Here is a 21093-nt window from a genome sequence, read left to right on the forward strand (position 1 = left end):
CCTACTTTGTCTCTCCTTAATTCTAAAAATCATTATTAGTCTCAAGAAATACTTCATCATTCCTTGGCTTAGAAACAACATCATCATCTGAATTGTAATCAACTATTCTCTCATGTATCCTAAATTTCTTATCAATTCTCACATTTTTACTTTCCATAATAGTCACTAAAGCTATCTCTTCTTTTACTTCTTCTTTATTAACCAATCTAGGCTCATTATCATAGTTATTCAATACTCTTTCCATACTTGCTTTAAATTCTTCAACTTGATCAAAAATCAAACTCTTTCTAGTTTTCCTTATTCTCTTAAGACATTTGCATGAAAAATGACCAAACTATTCACATGTCAAACAAACAAAAATCTTCATACCTTCTAGTTTTCTCTTTGTACGTAGATGAATACCTTCCTCTATCTTCATGTCTTCTTTGGATTTAGATCTATCTTTACTTGAACTTCTTTTCTTCTATATACAAAGAAAAGATACTAGATCTGAAGACTCAATACTATGCTCTTTACATAAATCTAATAATTCACCAAAAATTTCCACCATTCGGGTGTTGAAATTTCCTTTGCCAGACTTAGGACTATCTTTCCTAAACATGCTTTCCATGGACCTCCCAAATTTGTTAAACTTTATCTTGAAGAACCTGATGCTCTGATACCAATTGTTAGAAACAATGGTCCACCAAGATAACTGAGAGGGAGGGGGGGTGAATTAGTTATCAAATCAATTATCCAACAATTAAAATATATATCTTCTTTGACCAAACATAACCATTCAACCAAAGTAAACAACCATAAATAGATGTACATAGACAATTACACTATATATGTTAACTAGGGAAACCCTTGATCAGAGAGAAAACCATAGTGGGAATGATGCCCACAAGATGATGTACTAATATAAATATTCCTTGTTAGATGGTGGACCCTATTAGGAGTATATTACAAAATTTAGTACAATGAGTCCCTGTTACAAGATTCCAACTGTATTAGGAGTTGTAGTACAACATATGCAAGAAAAGCCCACTACCCAAACATGCAATTTCAACTACAAGAAGAGCTCACTTCTCAATCATGCAATTTAATGTTTTGTTCTTTTTTCCTTTGCTCTATCAATTGAACCAATCACTACTAGACCTTCTAGACTAACTCACGAACCTTAGATCCAAATATCAAACCTCAAATCACTCAAAAAAACCTTAGTAATGAAGTTTCCTTAACCTCCGCTCTACTCTATTGAACTTTGCATTTTGCTCTCTCTGCTACTTACAATTACTTCTTTAATTTATCCACTCATGTATTATGATAAAGGAAAATTTCCTTCATTTTTATTGAGTCCATGATAAAATTCCTTGAGTCATCTATCAAACCTTCTCAATTACTTATTATAGGACCACATTAAGAACATGTTACACGTAGGGGTAACATTAATCTTCCTCCTTACAACTTGAATAACTTTTCATACACATAATATTCTAACAAGTGAGCTTACCCATGTCATCATCAACATATCTTCTTCACATCCTCAACCTTGATTCTCAAAATAATAACTCTACTAAGAGATATAAAAAATTTACCAAAACATACCTTTATAAACTCTATCTCACAACAAACATCACCAAAAATTACATAAATTCTTCCAAACTTATCATTTCTTCTTTTGATGTTAACTTCATATACTACATACTCAAATATAACTTCCATAACCTCAGCTAGTTAGAATACTCAACTAGTCATGCATACCATTTTTTTTTATTTTTTTGTTCTTCTATTAGATACCACAAGAAAATTGCTATGTTGACATCAATGACAAACTCAGTCATGAATGTAACATATCATCATAGTAACATATCTACAATACTCCTCAATAGGAATATTATCAGAATTCATGCTTCCAACCAATCTTCTAATAGTTTCTTCATATGATGGCTAAAGGAATGGATCTAAAGTTGACATACTAAGCAAGAAGGCTTAAGAAGCTCGAGGCTTGAAGAGTGAACAATCTTTTAGAGTCAAAGGTGATAAATGCCAAGTAGAATGGAGGACTAAATATGAGATCTATAATCTACAAGTGAGTTGTTTTATTATCAGATCAAGTCCTATTGTTACTTTCTAACAACTCCTATTGTTACTAGATAAATCCTTTGGATTAATGTTTACCTAGCAGTCATGAGTAAATCCTTTAACCAAGTGACATTTTAATGGAATGTTCTAAAGTCATCTAACAAGGCTTACTCCTAATAAAGTGATTAAAATCCTTTAACTAGGTCACATTTAATAGTGTGTATTATAACCTTTAGCATGGTTGGCTCCTCATAGTGCTCACTTTAGAAGAGTGAAAATTGGTAGCATAATACTAGTGTTTTTTCACAAATTGGGTTTCCACATTAAATCCTTGTGTCAAATTATGTGAATGATTTTGTGTTTACTTATGTTTACAATTCTGTAAAATTATTTTGACCTAGGACAATAATATGCAAAAGTTTAAGATACGGGATGATCTAATGAATGTATGCAAAGATATATGCTAAGTATTGAAAAGTCTTATTTGCACATTTGGAACTTGGATAACTGATTCACCCATCTCTCAATTATTCTAAATATTCTAATACACTTTATGTTCTTTACATGCTTTCCAATGTTCTAAAAAATTAAGAAAAAATTAAGATCAGTCTCATATAAATGCTTCTAATCATCAAAACCAAGTACCTCAACTCTCATCTCTATCAACAAATTTCTTCTTTTGCTCAAGGAATCAACAATTTTATTAAACTTTCCACTTTTATGCTTTAATGAAAAGTCTTATTTGTGAATTTGGAAATTTGATAAATGATTCACCGACCTCTCAATTATTCTAAATATTCCAATAGACTTTTTGTTTTTTACAAGCCTTCCAATGTTCTACAAAATTAAGACAAAATTAAGATAAGTCTCATATAAATGCTTCTAATCATCAAAACCAAGTACCTCAACTCTCATCTCTATTAACAAATTTCTTCCTCTGCTCAAGGTATCAACAATTTTGTTCAACTTTCCACTTTTATACTTTAACGAAAAGGATAAATTATACAAAAAACTCAACCAATTTCATATGTCTCTGATTCAACTTATGTTGACTTCTCAAATATTACAAAGATTTATGGTCAGTATACAACACAAAATCATTAGGCATCAAATAATGTCTCCATTCACTAGTACAAAAACAACAATATATTACTAAATAAATTACTAAAATTTTTAGATATGTGACTAATTTTGATCACGTGACCAATGGTAGTTTATTGTCAAGCATTTATCTCCCAACCAAATTTATGGCCAAACTATTTTAATCATTGATTAGGTCATTGATTTAGTCATTTATTGTTGTTACTTGGTAGTTTATAGGGTAGTTTATTTGGTAATTTTGGTAGTTTATCTAGTAGTTTATTTGGTAATATATTTGGTAGTTTTTTGGGTAGTATATATGGTAGTATATTTGGTAATTGATTTGGTAGTATATTTAGTAGTATTTTGGGTAGTATATATGGTAGTATATTTGGTAGTTTATTTAATCTTTAATTTAGTCATATTAGGGCACGATGGAATTGAACCGTCATCCTCCTACTTATAAAGTAGGTGCTCTTCCATTGAGCTAGTACCCTTTAAAGAATAACATAAAAAATTAATAAAGTTGTTTTCCTAACATTAGATCTACCATGATCATGGTCACTATAACATGATATACTCTTCTTAAAGAATACAAATTTTAGTTATTATGAAAAACAACAATCTAAATCTATATCAATGATAATTCAACAATTTTAAATTCTTTTGTTCAAACATTTTAAAATTATATTTCATGTCAATCACACTTCTCTAAAATCTTGTAGTGGTAGACTCCTCTAAAATATAATTTGGAGCACTTTGGCCACACACAAGTATTGTTTCTTGTGCTACATTCTTAGATAAAGATACAAATGATTATGCAATTTATGTCAAGCAAATAGACCTTTGCATTAAATAAAAACATCAAACCCCATTAAAAAATCACATCTATTAAAATCTACGAAACAAAATCAATTGAAAAACTCACTCTTTAACATATGGAGGTGCCAAAGGATCATATATTTCCTCTTCCTTATGCTCAGGTGGGTGCTAGAAGTGTTCGTTACACCTGATATTGACATTTATTGAACCTTAGTCTACAAAAACCATAAAAATAGGAATTTGATAAAAATAAGGCACATGATTTTTTTTATCAATGATCTATTATTAGGTTATTCAAAGTAATAGGGAAAGTGGTAATTCATAAATATAACAATGAACTAAATAATATATTTATGAAAAATTTCTTTAAAAGCCTATAACCAAATAAAATAATGAACTAGTAAAGTTTGGTAGGCAATGCATATGCTTCACCTACTGTTAACTCCAATTATATGATAAGCCTCAGAACCATACATTGATGGATCTTAAGATGGAAGATCATAACCATAAACTTCATCTCCTTGACCATAATGTAATGTCCTATTTTTAGAGCTAGATTTGAATGATAATAGAGCTTAAATACAAAGTTAAACTAACTAACTAATTTTATATATATATATATATATATATATATATATATATATATATATATATATATATATATATATATATATATATATATATATATATATAATCATAACGGGGGTGCAAGTGCCAAATTTCCTACCTCTAGTGTTGTGGGGACTTGTAATGGAATAACAAATGTCCATATTTATATTTGATTCTTCCCAATGAACGTAGCTTTTGGAGGGTTGCATGCTCAAGCTTGAAAATTAAAAAGGTTAAGAAAATGTCTAAAAATGAACCATGAGAGCAATACATGTAAATTCTAGTCACAACAACCAAATGTATAATAGTTTAAGTGGCTGTGTAGGTCTTGAAATTTTGATAGTCAACAATTTTTAAAAGTTAATTAATGAATGAATTGTTTTTACTATTCAAAATGAGTAAAAGATAAAATGAACAAAGTTCTAGTTTTCAGTACATCTGACCATTTCATCTAAAGATCCTCCCCTCCGTGGTTCAAAGTTTTTATATAGCATAATAATAGTGTACTCTATAATCATCATGGTTTCAACACACCCACATAAAAAGTGAGAGACAAATAAACATATAAGAAAAATATGTCATTGTCCTCTGGATGAGCATTTACTTATAAATCGTGACAAATTTTTATAGCGAAAGCTATGTAAGAAATCACTTCCTACAAGTAAAACTAAATAACTAGTAATCACATATTGTGATATGTTAACAACATCTTAACATCAAAATAAATATGGCCCCCCTCAATCTTCATCTCCTCCTTCCTCATCCACATTAGTTTTGTAGAGATTACTACCTTGTGTTTTGACTACCATAGATGTTTTTACTAATTTTACTTATAAACCATGACAAGTTTTTATAGCAAAAGCTATGTAAGAAATCACTTCCTACAAGTAAAACTAAATAGCTAGTAATCACATATAGTGATACGTTAACAACAACTTAACATCAAAAGAAATATGGCCCCCCTCAATCTTCATCTCCTCCTTCCTCATCCACATTAGGTTTGTAGAGATTACTACCTTGTGTTTTGACTACCATGGATGTTTTCACTACTTAGCTAAGAGTTTGGACAACCACTTCTTCATAGATAGATTCTTCAATATTCTTCTGTTTCCTTTGGCAAGGCTTTGATAGGCATAGATTTAGAGTGTGTATAAGAACAACTTCCTAGTGAAGATCGACTCTTCCTCTAAAAAGTTTCATAACTGAGAAAAAGGGATGCTATATCCAAAGTTGGATAGCATCTAAAATTATAGAGATGGGGAAGATAAGCTTTTTATCAATGGAGAAAACCCCAATGAAAAAGTAATAGATCCCCATTCTATGTAATGTAATGGCATGTTTTATGCTTTTACAACTATTTCAATAGAAATAGCTCATTTTGGGCATGCAATATTTTAAAACCCAACATCACCTTCCCAAATCTCAAGAAAGGCTTCTTTTAGGTTGTGAATGCTTTCAAGTGCATTGTCTGCTCCCTCTATGAGGTTTGAAGCTCCAACCTATTAAAATTTTACAGCCAAAGTAGAGCTTATGTTAGATCAATCAATCAATGATGATATCACAATTAGGCTCAAAAAGGTATTCAATTGCATTCAATTATAAACAACAAATATATTGTAGCATCGAAATGGTGTTCAATCATAAATAAGGAACCATCTATAGTGCAACTTATATGAATCTTTTTGCAATGAGAATATAATAGTCTTAGACTATTAACACTACATACAAGTGCATAGAAGTTGTCTACATTGCAGTTAAAGAAGTGGTGTCCAATCATCAACAACATATACATTGTTGCCAATGAAATGGTGTCTAATCATGAACCACTAGTATATAATCAATACAAAAATTGTTTATAAGATTGCAATGAATCAATCGGTGATGAAACTACACTTCAGGTCAAATAGTGTTCGATCGTAAACAAGTATTCACCCATTAAATGATGTCCAGTTATAAAAGACTAGTATATTGTAGCCATCAAAATGGTCTCAAATTATAGACAACCAGTATATTGTAGCCAACAAAATGGTGTCCAATTATGAACCGTCAATTGATTGTAATATTATATTCATGCTTTTGGGTAAGATTGTGTGTGATTTTATCAACATCAATGTTTTGAATCATATTTAATTATCCATCATCAAAGTTTCAAAACATTCCTGGCTCTCTCATCCTAATGATAGTTCATTCAATTTATTATACAAAATGTAGACAGTAATAAACTCACACACAATATTACCCAGAAAAATGAATGCAATATCCCAAATTGTGAAAATCTATTATTGTCAATGAAATGGTTTCTAGTTATAAATAACCATCGTGTAACAACCAATGCAAGAGTTTTATGAGTAAAAAACCCAATCCCAAATAAATGATTTATGCACCCACTACAATGCACCAGTTGTTAAAGCCCTTCCCACATGGTCTTACCAATATAGTATCCAGTCTTGTACACTTCCCTGGTGCTATATTCCTAGTACTGTCATCAAAAAATATCAGCAGAGGAAACAATTCACGTTCAGAAAATAATAGAGCATGTAAAAAATGTAATAATATGAATTGAAAGAAAAATTAGTCCTTTTAGATTTCTATGATTCATTTGAAATGTAAATTATTGTTTTGGGATTTGATTCTATATAGTTTTCTATCATCAATATATCAAATCACACCTTGTGATCCATCGTCAGAATGATAGGATGCAAGAATGGGAAAGTAAAATATGATGATAGATCACAAAGTGTGATTGGAAACATTGATTCTAAAAATACACAATCAAATCCTGAAAAAATAATTTACATGAATGAAAATAGTAATAAAAAAAGTTATTGGATTAATATAGTTCTCTGTGGATCAGCATTTGCAACTTGAATAGCACACTCCATAGCATTTATTAATGGCTTGCAAATAATAGGTATTTTTGGGATAAAAGCAATAGGTGCATCCCAGCTATTGTTCTTTTCTACAACTTTTGGGTGAGAATTAAGAGTCTCAAAACATATGAAACCTTCAAAACAATCTTCTAACTCGAGTCTACTGAGCACCTTGGTATCATGAATTTTGTCACCGTTTGTGAAAATCAGTTTCATTTGAATAGTTATAGTACATTTTTAACACCATTTTTGACAATTTCAAGATACATTTGCAAGAAATAAGATAATATTTTTTTCTAGTATTATAATCAAATTGACAATATGTATAAACAGTTAATATTACTCATAGTTCCAAAAAAGAATAATTTTTAGTTAAACACAAGAACTTACAATTTTCCTCTAGGCATGCTTAACAACAAGCTCTTCAGTATTAGATCTAGCTTAAGATTATCATATGGCAATCTTCCATGGACAAAACTATGAAAAGAGAAAGGAAAAAATCTTGTTAAACATTTTGAACCAAAAGTGGTTTTGGGAAAGGTAAAAACCTATAGCACAACAGTAACTTGTTAGACTTTCATGTGGGAGGTCTTTAATTTGGGTCTATTCTAGATTAACATATAAAAAATAATTAATTTGAAAAAATAATAATAATTAATCGAAGCTTCAGTCCATTACCTACCAAGACAACATTAAACAACATGAAACCACAACATGAGAGTTACCAGGCACAACATTTTAGAGCATACCTGTGATATTCATCATAGTCAAATTCATTGACCACAACCTGCAAGGATTCAACAACAAGAGGAAGAAAAGTTATTTATGACACCCATTGACAAATTTATCACAATTAAACATTGCAGAGATGTATTAAACAAAAAATTGTAAGGAAAACTAACCCTGAGTCCAGCCATAGTTGTGCCATAGTTATACATTTCTCTATAAAACTTTGTGACTTTGTTCTCATCAACTCCAAGTTTTTGAACAACATAATCTATTGCACCATTAGTCATATCTCAGATAAAGAAAAACTTAAGAGAACTCAAAATTGTGCATACATATAACCCCTAAACTTGAGAAAATCAAGGTGAACAAAAGAAATAAAAAGTTCAAAGACCATATTTTGAATTACCTCCAATATTCTTGGTGCATGCAGCTGCAAGTCCTGAACTTACAGGGTATAATGTGTCATCAAGATCTGGAAGTTTGTTTCCTTTTTATAGTTTCTTCTTTGTTTTCTGTGAGTTTAACTATTGGGTCATAGCTTTCAAGATATTTGCAATTTTTGATGTTTTCCTTATATGCATTAAATGATTGATATTGGAAACTATGCTTCTAAAATTTTTTTATTAGAGGAGAAATAAAAACTTGTTTTGTTAAATTCAGTACATGAATATATTTTTGGGAAAAAACAAAGAATTATTTGTACTTGTGAGACAATATTGTTCTGAGGACTCCTTAGCAAAATTCTGCAAAGTCTTAGAGTGTTGCAAAGTCCACACATGTAAATTTGGGGCAGCGAATGAATTAGTTTCAGAAAATGTCACACAATGACTTCTTTTTACTTTAAAAAATTTGGGAAAAAAGATAATGCAATAAAATCTAGTTCGTAGGTTGTAATCTATGTTCTAGTTAAATGTTGAAGACTATTTTTTTAAAATGGGATATATGTAAAATTATGTAGAACTAGTTGAAGGGAATTTGTAAGTTGCCAAATATACGCCTACGTTTCCAATGATGATGCTCTGAATTTTCTATCACCCTCACAAGACATTGAAATATCTAGACACTGACACAAAAAGCATGTTAGTTTTTCAATTTAAAAATGATATAGATTATAATATAATGACATACAATACTTATTAGTTGTAGATATTATAGATTAGATTAAATTTATGAATCAAAATAGTAAATGAAATATGACTATTGAATTGATATTATAAAGATCCATATATATATATATATATATATATATATATATATATAGAGAGAGAGAGAGAGAACCTAAAATTTGAAAGAAAAAAATACAAACATTTTTCTTGCACTTTTAAGTTATCAAATCACTACCAATTGCTAAATTTAACTGCTTCATCTTATGTGGTTAAAGGCTTCTCCAACTCTCTAAATAGACAAGGAAAAAGAAATAGAGAGTACCTCAAAAAAACAATGCAATAAGGAAAAACTATAATTGTCATTATAATCTTAATTATATTTACTTATATTAAATCACAACATAAACACAATCTATAGTATGTTTGAAACCAGAAGATGCTAAACTCACATACCCACACAAAACCTAACATAAGGCTTAAGGAGAAATTAAAACAAGAACAAGAAGCGAATTGTCTTCATTTTTAATAAACATGAAAATACCAAAAAAGACCAGTGATAAGATGTGTTAAGTTTGATAAACACATCATTTCCTTCATAGTTGACATCGAGTGAATGGTTTTTTCTGCCAAAACAATGGTATCTCATCTCTGGTGCTTTCTCATGTGTCATTTAATAATTCTATCAATTTTATGGCAGTGCATAGGGGAATGTTTTGTGCTTGAATATAATGCTTCCAATTGGAGTTGTTTACATTGTATGTATTCTATTCTTTCTCTGTGAAAATCTTTAGCTCTTTCATTGTCCTTGGAGGATTGTACTCTTAAACTCAAAAAATTTTGATTACAACAATCAGAGCATGTCTAAAATGTCATATGAGGTATGATTTTTTTTCTATATATAAGTTTATAACTTTAAAGGACTTGGACACATGTTGATTTCTACATTTCAAAATGTTTTTTTTATATACCACTTGATTGAGCAAAAAGTTGTTAGTCATAACTTAGAAAATATGCACTTATCAGGGACAAAAAAGTAATCATAAGCCCAAAAGAACTACAATGTAGTGCTTACTATGAATCTGCATTGGTGTATAGTTTTTAGTAGTAATCACTTTAGTGAAAATAAATGAACAAAAAACATAATATGACTAGATCAGATGGCCTGTAAACTATGTATGAATTTTTCTTAGATCAGTGATCTTTAATTGAAAGTGAACAACTAATTTAGTACTTTTAGTTTTAATTGTCCCAATTGGAAGATGATAGAAAATATGAAGAGAATTTTAGAACACTTAGTTATGACAAGAGCACTAAGAAAGCCTAATAGAGCGATGAAATACTAATGAAAAATATTGAACATCAAAGACAACCTTAATCAGCTAATAGTTGCATGGTATTCAATGAACTCATTTTCTTACTTAGACAGGTAGCTATGTACAAAAATTTCATAGCCAGGTAGGCAATCCCTCAACTTAAACAACTAGAATTGTTGTGGACTTCATTGTCACCAAGAGTTATACTTTTGGTTGATATAGATGTTGTAGTCATATTAAATATGGGTGTTGTTTAAATGGTGCTATGTTCTATTCCTTTTTTTAGTTGCTCATCAAAGTGGCATTTGAGTTCTAGCAACAGATGGTTTCCTTGTCTGGGCAACATTTAGAACTCAGGAAATCAATTAACCTTGTTGCTTAAAGCACTTTAGAAGGTTAACAAGTAAGGAAATCCATATATACATACTGACCTATGAAATCTTGATGGAAATGGTCTGGAATCACAACATCATTAACATAATTTATTTTCTTTGTTACTACTAGTTAATTCAATATCTTTGACAAACTATGCTTAAACATATTATGGGACATCTTGTATTTGGATTTGGCCTAGTTTACTTTTTGATTTGATAGCCCAGCTAGAAAACATCCATGGCATTGAGAATACTATATTTTCTCCAATAATGTACTTCCAAAATAATAAAATATTAAAAAACAATTTTGTACAGACAAATTGAAACATCTCAAAGACTTCTAAATAAGCATATGCTCTTTTATAGGTAGCTAACAAGTCCACATACAGAATACACATTCAGCTCCACTATTATGTCATCCTAGCCAATGGGTTAGAATGACAACTATTAATTTTATTTCTGTAGGTAGTGAGATTTTACAGCTAGTTAACTCTTATGTTTACCCTTTCACTAGTTCTTCTTTTTCTTCATAGAAAGCCAACATCATTGACTTCAGAGATTGAGTAATTTTCATGTCTAAAATTTGCAATGTCAAGAAAGCTTTTTCATGAAGTCCTAGAGAAAGTCAATAATAAATTCAGAGTGCTTAGAGGTTTTAGAGAAAGGCAACCACCAGAGAAAAGTTAAGCAACTTTCAGCTTCTCGGAAGCTTGTTGAACCTAGTTTAAACTCAAATAATGCTTTTTTTTCTAATAAAAAAATACTTGAAAAAATTTCATCTATTTTGTCTGTAACAGTTGATCAAACTGTGGTCAAAAGCTTGTTAATTAATAAGTCATATCTACATCCAAACATTAAATCCTTTGTTCAAAATATAAGTTTATCTAAGCCAGAAAATCTTTCCAGTACAATGCAGCCTCGAGAAAATACTTCAGAGTTGGAAAATCATGAGAAGCTTCAAGCTTCTTCTCTAAGAATGCCTTTGAATTCTATGATAGGTAATGGTTCTAACCATAGTCCATCTTATGAAGGTGTCCCAATTTATGTGTACCCTCTTATTGAAAAGAAAAATGGGAGTGAAATTTAAATCTAATGTCTTCAATAGGATCATCCTTTAATGAAGAGATAAACAAGAATGTTGTAGGTTCGCAAGGTGCAATTTTTATTATGATGACAAATTTTTCTGGAGCACAAGTTGTTGGTTTTGTTGTTTCCTTACAGTGGACTTTGGGTGCTGGTCACTCATCAATGCCCACAATAGAGATAATACAAAGATTTGTTAGTATGGGAGGTTCTTTTCCTCCCAAATTTGTTAGTGGTTTTATTTTGAGTGGTAGCTTTTCTCTAAAATATTGTGTGTTTTGATCAAAATGGGTGTTGAAGGGAATTGAGCTTTGGAAAGAAAAGCATTTAGCTTGGACCTCTGAAAGGACCATTCATAAACTTAGTTTGTCCACTATAGTACAAAAAAAGAGTAAAATATGAGAAAGAAAAGAATAGTGCCAGGTATAACCATAGTTCTCCTTGATTACCACAGGCCCATAGCAAATTCTTAGTTAATGAATTCCCCTGTTCTGCATTAATTTCCCCTATTGTGCTTGAAATTTTACTCTCTAGTCTGCTTTCAATTTTCTACTATGCCGAAAATCTCATATGGAAATTATGAACTCTAACTTTCGCATCCTGATTTTGTTAGCAATTGTGTTATGTGATAAAAAATTGTAGAGGTAATGGTGCAAAACACATTTGACTGCCTTCTTACTATATTCTTAGAAAAATCATTGTAGGATCTTGTAAAATGAGTTGCAATTAGTAGACTCCATAGATTTCATTATCCCAAGAAAAAGTGTGGATCTTAATATGGAGTTCATTAATTCTGACTAAAGTAATCTTAATATGGAGTCTAAAATGGGGAGAATAATTTACTTGATAAGCGAAAATCTTGCTCCAACATTCTATGATGCCCTGTGTAGATTTGTTTGAGCTACACCAATGCACTAGAATCTGTAGCTCTTCACAGCCATTTGAAATGTGTTTTAGATATTTGGAATGAATAACCAAGCTATGGTGTCCTGACTCATAAGGGAAGAAGAATAATTTCCTTTCATACAATTTAGACTCGGATGATTTTTTCCTAGTCTTCTTTTGTTAATACTTTGAGATCGGGGCTTTCCAGTTGAAGATTGATGCAGAAATGGGGAGACTATGTCCTAGCCCGTGCCCTAACATATTTGTTTTAACTTTCTCTGTGAACCCTCACTTATGCCTGTGCCCTAGAATATTTGTTTTAACTCTCTATAAGCCCTCACTTCTGTTAATGTTGTATGTACCAATGGTATTTTTTTATCCCTATAGCATGTTTTGGGATTAGTGAGTGAACTACGACAACTAATGTATAGGCGAGGAACATCTAAGGGAATATTTGAAATCGAGAATTAATGTTGGTTCCAATTCTTTACTTCACAAAGGGGATCCGAGAAGAACAATTACGAAGCATGCACTTGCAACTAAAAACCCTGGAGCATGCAGTGTCAAGCACTTTGTTTTAGCCTAAAATTCATCTGGTGTCTTCCGTCCTTATTGCCTTACATGAAATAGGGTATAGAATACTCTTAATTATCATATCATGTTCTTTTTATTTTATCTTTTGGTTTTTGGTTTTTTATATTAGTAGGTGAATGAAGAGCTTTTAAATGTAAGGTTTTGATTTTTGGACATGTCACTTCAAAACACTTCTCATATCTATTATGTTTATGCACCAATATTCCCTCATTCAAAAATTATCATACTTGTGGTTCATTTCTACTAGTACATGCGTTTTCAATTTTTAAAGCTAGTAGAAATTTTTATTTAAAGAGATATCTATGACAAAACTATTAATGGACCCCTATCTTTTATATATATATATATATATATATATATATATATATATATATAATAGGTATTTGCATTTATATGTGTCTTTTCATATACTCAAAAAATGACAAGTAACTAAGAAATTTCCTCATGGCGATTTATGCAAACTAGAAAAATAAATATACCTTAATCTAGATAGAAATGTTCACATAATTCATATTCAATTGCAATGATATAACAAAACTGCAATGGTCAACTTAAATATAGTATGGAAACTGTATCAACTAATATTTTAGACAACTCAAGAGGGAATATAAAAAGTTGTATGTGTTTTCAAAAGAGATATTTAATTCTCATAAAAGAAATCTTAGTTCAACCTCTATAGCATTGAGTAAGCTTTACAAGGTCCATGCTCATGTTCCCATGGCTTTTTGAAGTTTTGGAGAGACTCCATTATGGACTTTACTTGAGCAGTTAGCTAAAATAGTCTATGTTTTTCATTAAGGAAAATAATTGGGTATGGAGAGGGCCAGGGAAGTAACGATTAAAACTGTTGGAAACAATTACATCACTAAATTTTTATTGTAGAGGGAGATGTGCATGTTTATATGTGATTATAGGTTTTTCTTATAAGGTGAGGTTCTTTATTAAGTACTTGTTTTGTGAAATTTCATATTCTAATATTAGAGTCGTAATCTTTTATAATAAAAATATCCTATACAAATAGATCTATTATTCACAATACTATAATTAAAATTTAATAAATTCTTCTAATTTCTTTCCTATGCACAATTAACTATAAAAATATTTACAAAATTCACTCTCATGAAATCTCTTATGTGCATCCATTTGCATTCACTTAATGCTTGATATAGTCATGTGATATCATTTTCATATAAGGAGAAAATTATGTCATGAACTTATTTTTGAATGCTAAACTCAATTTTAAATGTGTATTCATACTGAAATAGTTATATAGTTAATTATTCTTTAATTTGTATATTCGGTAAGACTAGAAAAGTACTCCTTTTCCAAAGGGTTGACCTAAGATAATGTTTTCCTTAGATACCTATCAATCTTCTAAGGCATTTGTATGTATCATTATCCTTTGGAGTAGTGAAAAGTGTTGGTTCAGCAAATTTGAATAATAAGAAATTAAAATCAATTGGTGATCTAAAGGCACAAGCTTTTGTGGATAAAGGGAAAAGTTTTTTTACCAAACTCTAGAATAAAAAAACCCATGAGATCAATGGCATTCAAAAAGTAAAGAAATCCAAATCTTCATAAATATCAAGGTAAATACCATTTTCTCTTACATTTGATTTCCATAATTAACATTCAATATTTTGTTGATTACATCATATTCATGCTCCTCACAACCTATTTATCTAAATTATAAATAAATATTCTATTAATCATTTTTAAATGATAGTATATATTTTTAGAATATAAATTAGCTAAAAATGTAATTTAGATAAAATGTTTGAAGCAAATATTTTCATAATATAATGAATGTTTACAAAAATAAGTCCATTCTAAGAATTTAAGAGGCGACTAAAATATCTGTTTATCAAATTTTAAATAAGTATTTCAACATTATAATCATTATCCTTTATAATTATTAATAGACTTCCACATTTATAAAATTAATCAAAGTAAAATTATTGTTTTTTTTAATAAATTCGTAGATTTTTTTTAATGAATTCTCATAGGTTTTACATGTAATATGAATATTGTAAGTATTTAAATTATGTTTATTAAACTTTTCTCTTATATTATTAATAAATTTAAATTAAATCATTAATATTTATTATTTTTAATATTAAACTATTTTATTTTAATGCTTATAATTTATTAACTAATGATCCTCACTATTTACCAAATACTAAAATATTTTAATGATAATAATATAATGTTATTTTTATAAAGAGGGTCGATTATTACAAAACGTTAATGTAATTATAAGCAATTATATGTTAAGATTATAAAATACTTAATTGACAATTTATTTTTTTGATAAGCAAAGATAGACTTCGAGTTTTCTTTTGAGTGTGTGGAAGGTTTTTATTATCTTTATAAGAACATAGATATATTTCAAGAAGTTTGAGTGTGGATTGGCATAATTTTGGGTTCACTTTTAGTTCAATATCAGTTGAGAGCACATTTAAGGAAGTTAAATGTATTGATAGGATCAAAACTTAAAACTTTATTGGTGAATAATAAAAGTTCTAAAAAAGTTAAAGAATGTATTAACATGATAAATAATTTATTGATCATTCATTTACTCTTTCGTTTGAGTGATTAATTATTAGTGACCAATTATTTAGTCATTTATCTAATCATTTCTTTAGTCACTTATCACTTTCTAACCTTGTGATTTTATCTGATGATCAAGTTAGTCATTCATTTAGTCACTTATACATATAAATTGTAAGCCATATCTAGAATTTGATTACTTTTAGTCATGTGACTAAATTTTTTAGTCTTGTGACTAAATGTTTTAGTCATGTAGTCATTTATTTGCAAAAATTCTACTAGTGATTTCTTTAAAGCCTAAAGAATAGTATAGAATTCTTGATCATAAAATAAATATTTTCTCTTAGCATTGTTCAACTTATCACTAAAGAAAGCTATAGGTCTCCCTTCTTGACTCAAACCAACTCCTATGTCACTTCCACTAGCATAACATTCAACTTGAAAAACTTAACTAAATTTAGACGAGGCAAGTATAGGAAATTTTGCAATCTTTTGTTTCTAGTTTCAAAACTTCTTTGTGCTCTAGCTATTCATTTGAAATCTTGTTTTATCTCCTATCATATCTTTAGTCATTGCATTACAAATAGAACTAAAAATTCTAATAAACTTCCTATAAAAAGTTGCCAATCCATGAAATGATCTTACATCTCCAACATTCTCTAGTGTAGGCCAATCAACAATAAATCTCACCTTTTCAAGTTCCATCTTTAGTCCATTAGCAAAAATTAAAAAACCAAGGTATACAATTTGTTCGTTCATGAAGGAAAATTTCTTAAAATTAATGAACTTCTCTTCCTTCAATTTTTGCAATAGTTGTTTAATATGTTGAAGATGATCTTTCTTACTCTTACTAAATATCAAAATTTCATCAAGATATACAATCACAAATTTACCTAAAAATTTCTTCAAAACTTCATTCATCAACCTCATGAAAGTATTAGGTGCATTAGTTAAGAAAAGGGCATAACCAACTCATCATACTAACCTTCATTATCCTTAAAAATAGTTTACCATTCATCTCCTTCTTTAATTCTAATATGATGATAACCACTTTTCAAATCAATCTTTTTTAAATACTTTTCTCTACTCAAACTATCCATTATGTCATCCATCCTAGGCAATGAAAATATGTACTTCACAATTATCTTGTTTATAGTTCTTGTATCAATGAATATTCTCTATTCTCCATTCTTTTTAAGTGCTGACACATAATATACTCCACAAGGACTCAAACTTTATCTAATTTAGCATTTCTCAAGAAACTCTTGCACTTGTCTATTTAGCTCAATCTTTCCATTAGATGTCAATCTATGTGGTGCTTTATTATGCAAACTAGCTCTAGGTATCAAATCCATACAATGACTTATACTTCTCGTAGGAGGAAAACCATCAGGTACACTATTTAAAATGATGTCATGAAATTAAATCAATGAAGATTTAATCACAAGTGCATGTTTCAATTCATCTTTTTTCTCAGTGCTTCTTGGCATCAAAGCATAACAAACATTTTGTTCTTTTATTTCCTTTGTAAACTTATTAGCCTCTACCAAACATACTCTGACTATAGTACAGTGACTTTTATCAAACTTTTCTACCAAAGGCAACAATATTTGTTTCCTACCATTAGAAAAAATAATATATTGATTCAATTTACCATCATCCAAAGCTTGTCTATCATACTACCAAGGTTTATCCAAGAGAATATGACAACAATCCATAGGAATAATATTGCACAAGACTTCATCATGACAATTTCCAATTTTGAATTTGACAAGGCATTGTTCACTTACAAGTAATTAATGGTCCTTCTAGATTCAAGTAACATGGTAAGGCTTAGGATATTTGAATCTTTGCAAATATAAGTTATTAACCATCTCTTTGGATACCAAATTATATGAATTTCCACTATCAATGATTACTTTGCAATATTTTCTAGTGATCTTAAATATGGTTTTGAACAAACTTCTCCTCAAAATAGGTTCCTCATCAGCTTCTTCATTCCACAAGATCCTTCTTATCACCAAGTTCTCATGATTTTTAGGTTCCTTAGGTGTTTCAACAACTTCTTCATAGGCTAAAGTATTTCTACTATTACCTCCAATTTTCTTTCCAGAGTTAGTACTTTCAAACGCCTTATGTCCTTCTTCATCACATTTGTCACAAGTACCTCTAAAAAAAAAAATTCTTCTCTTTTTTCTACTATTATTATTCCTAGATTAACTAGTATAGCTACCTCTAGAGTAAAGACCTCTTTTATCAGGTTCATCTTTCCATCCTTTATCTTGCATTGTACTGCCAAATCTACTTCTTTGAAATATGCCACCTCTTCCTCTCTTCCTTTGACCATGTCTATTTGAAAACCTTTCTTCATGCTCCAAAGAAAATTGATATGCCTCTTCCACACTATCCATATTAACATATTATCTCATCTTGAATTGATGCTCTTAGACCATTTAGGTATCTAGCCACTTTCTCATCTTCATCATCAACATGTCTAGATCTGATATATAGCTTGTGGAACTCCTCAATATAATCCTTTAGAGTCATGTCCTTTTGTCACAAATTTTGTATTTTTCTTAGTAAACTAACCTAGTAGTCTACTAGGAGGAACTTCTTCATCTTTCTAAGCATCTTCATCCATGTTTTGATCTTTTTTTCCCTCTCATTTGTCTATCAATTTTCAAATGATCCCACCAAAGAGATGGATGACCTTTCAACTTTGTGAATGAAATATTAACCTATTATTATCTTGAGTACCTTCATACTCAAAATATTTATCCATCCCAGAGATCCAATCCAAGAATGAATTAGTCTCATGTCTTTCACCATAGGGAGAAACTTCTACAATAGATCTAGAATTAGGTTTAGACAAAACTCTCAAAAGTCTTTCCTCATCTTGTTTAGCTTTAGGTATATGTTAAAGCTTAGGTTCTACCACTTTTTCATTACTAAAGTCTTCAAGATCTACACCTCTTCTCTGGGATGTCTCTATAGCTTCAAGAATGGTTACAATCTACCACAACATGTCCATAATAACAATATCAAAATTTCCTCTACCATGTACCATCTTGACAGTAGTTCTCACAAGACCATAATCTTCTACATTTTATAGGTCACATTTATGATATACCACCCTATAATGAATCCAATAAGGTTCTCCATGATCCAATCTACAAGAAAAAAGTCTACTTTGGTTCCACTTGATGTAGAGATGGGAAGATTCAAGAGGGCTAAGTCCAACTTAAACCTATGAACATCCCCTTAATAGAGTTACACACAAAACAAACATAAAAGTTAAATTAATAAAAGAGAACTAGATAAAATATTCTACCAAACAATATTGATATAATCAATTAATTTTCATAAAAGAAATCCAAACATGTATGACTACAAGGTCTTCTAGGTTGGGGCAATATATATTGAGTTATGGAATTAGAGTCCAAGCTCACATCTTATCTTATTCTATCGGATCCTATGATGATATATATTTCTAATGATGTGGAATTATTTTTTGTAGATTAACCTAAGCTCCTTATATAGCTAGCTAAGTCACAAGCCAGCTAGTCAAGCAATTGATTACATTATAGGTCCAACCTTGGAAGAGTAAATAAAAACTATAGAAAATATGAACAAAACTAATTTATAAGTTATATTTATGTCCACACATGACCCAGGAACATTTCCTTAACTTATCAAGATCCAATTTCATCATATAAAACCACACAAGATAAAAGCTCCATGTTTTATGCAAAACTAGCTGAAAATTGATACCTAAGGAAAATGGTGATAACTCGCAACTCTAGGTGAATTAATAATTGTGATCTTAGAAGAAGGTATTATTTTAGGTCCTCTTTAATGCCATAACTTATAAAAGTCTTATTAATTAAGGATCAATGACATAGAATGCACAAATAGCACGTGGAAAAATAAATTTACAACTCCAATAGCAAGGTAAAATGACTCTAACTTCAACATGATCCATCCAATACTTATGCACTCATAGGAGAAGGTTAATAAACATGTCTCAATCAAATTACTAATTTCACAAACCATAATTTTCATGAAATAATTTATTATTATTATTATTTTTCTATAATGTATTTTTTCTTAAATCCCCAAGATACTCCTACATCACCATATATACTATAGTATCAAATATTGATTCTTGTGTTAATACTAAGAAACATTTGAGAGTGGTGGGGGTTAGGTAGAGCTGGGGGACGAATTAGTGTTGTTAATTTTTTAAAATAGTTTCACTAGAAGTCTACTTAGTATAAACTATGCAAATAAAATAACTATATAGTAAAAAATTAATTATATCAAACATCAACAAATCAAATAATTTGATGTAAATGATTTTCACATGGAAAGCTCTTGGTTATTGTGAAATACCATAGCAGTGATTGTGACCCATAAATATTCACTACCATAGTAATACAATTGCCATGTTAGGATATGTTTACATCCACACGGTCAGGGTTTTACCTAGTTGATAGTGTTAAGCTAGCTTGTTAGAGTCTTTATGATGAATATCAATTATATCTAGCTATTTATTGGGTTTAGAGCTCCTAAGAATCACTTGCTTGAAGGATTTCCTTCTTCAAAACTAATACAATACTATGCATCCCTATTAAGAGTGACCTAGTTAAATTAGTTTTCTTCCCAACCTATTTAAAGCAATATGTGTAGTTTGATATAATTATTAAACTTATTTCATGATATATCCTTTATGTTCCTAATCAATTCTCTACTCTAGACACAATTAAATATAATTACATTTCATAAAGTTCACATCATAACTCTTTGTCACATATTTTCTCTTGTTGGGTATTAATTTATTATTAGTTTTATAATGTTCTTTAAGGCTTGGTAATAGTCCTAAATATATTTTCAATGGTTAGACTCAAACTAAATTCAAATCATAAGAGGGAGAAGCAATACATTGAATTTGTTTTTCCTTCATGTTAGACTCTTTACACTTTCCAACTCACTTTACCTAACTCAAATACAA

At 29.8% G+C, this 21093-nt stretch overlaps 1 protein-coding gene across 1 annotated transcript in view; it reads right to left on the reverse strand.

The window, feature by feature from the left end:
* Positions 1 to 5972: 5972 nt before the first annotated feature.
* The window catches only part of LOC149531293 (phosphate metabolism protein 8-like), an 87797-nt gene continuing 72676 nt past the window's right edge, over positions 5973 to 21093 (reverse strand). Inside the window, exons 3-9 of the mRNA XM_089808317.1 lie at positions 8584 to 8649; positions 8351 to 8445; positions 8198 to 8235; positions 7853 to 7925; positions 7417 to 7670; positions 7009 to 7075; positions 5973 to 6077 (exon numbers count right to left, since the gene is read on the reverse strand). Coding sequence (XP_089664443.1) covers positions 5973 to 6077; positions 7009 to 7075; positions 7417 to 7670; positions 7853 to 7925; positions 8198 to 8235; positions 8351 to 8445; positions 8584 to 8649 — 698 coding nt within the window. The remainder of the gene's footprint in view (positions 6078 to 7008; positions 7076 to 7416; positions 7671 to 7852; positions 7926 to 8197; positions 8236 to 8350; positions 8446 to 8583; positions 8650 to 21093) is intronic.

The sequence above is a fragment of the Cupressus sempervirens genome, chromosome 11 (assembly GCF_028749045.1).
Source record: "Cupressus sempervirens isolate cs-2001-9-10 chromosome 11, ASM2874904v1, whole genome shotgun sequence".
Taxonomy (NCBI): Eukaryota; Viridiplantae; Streptophyta; class Pinopsida; order Cupressales; family Cupressaceae; genus Cupressus; species Cupressus sempervirens.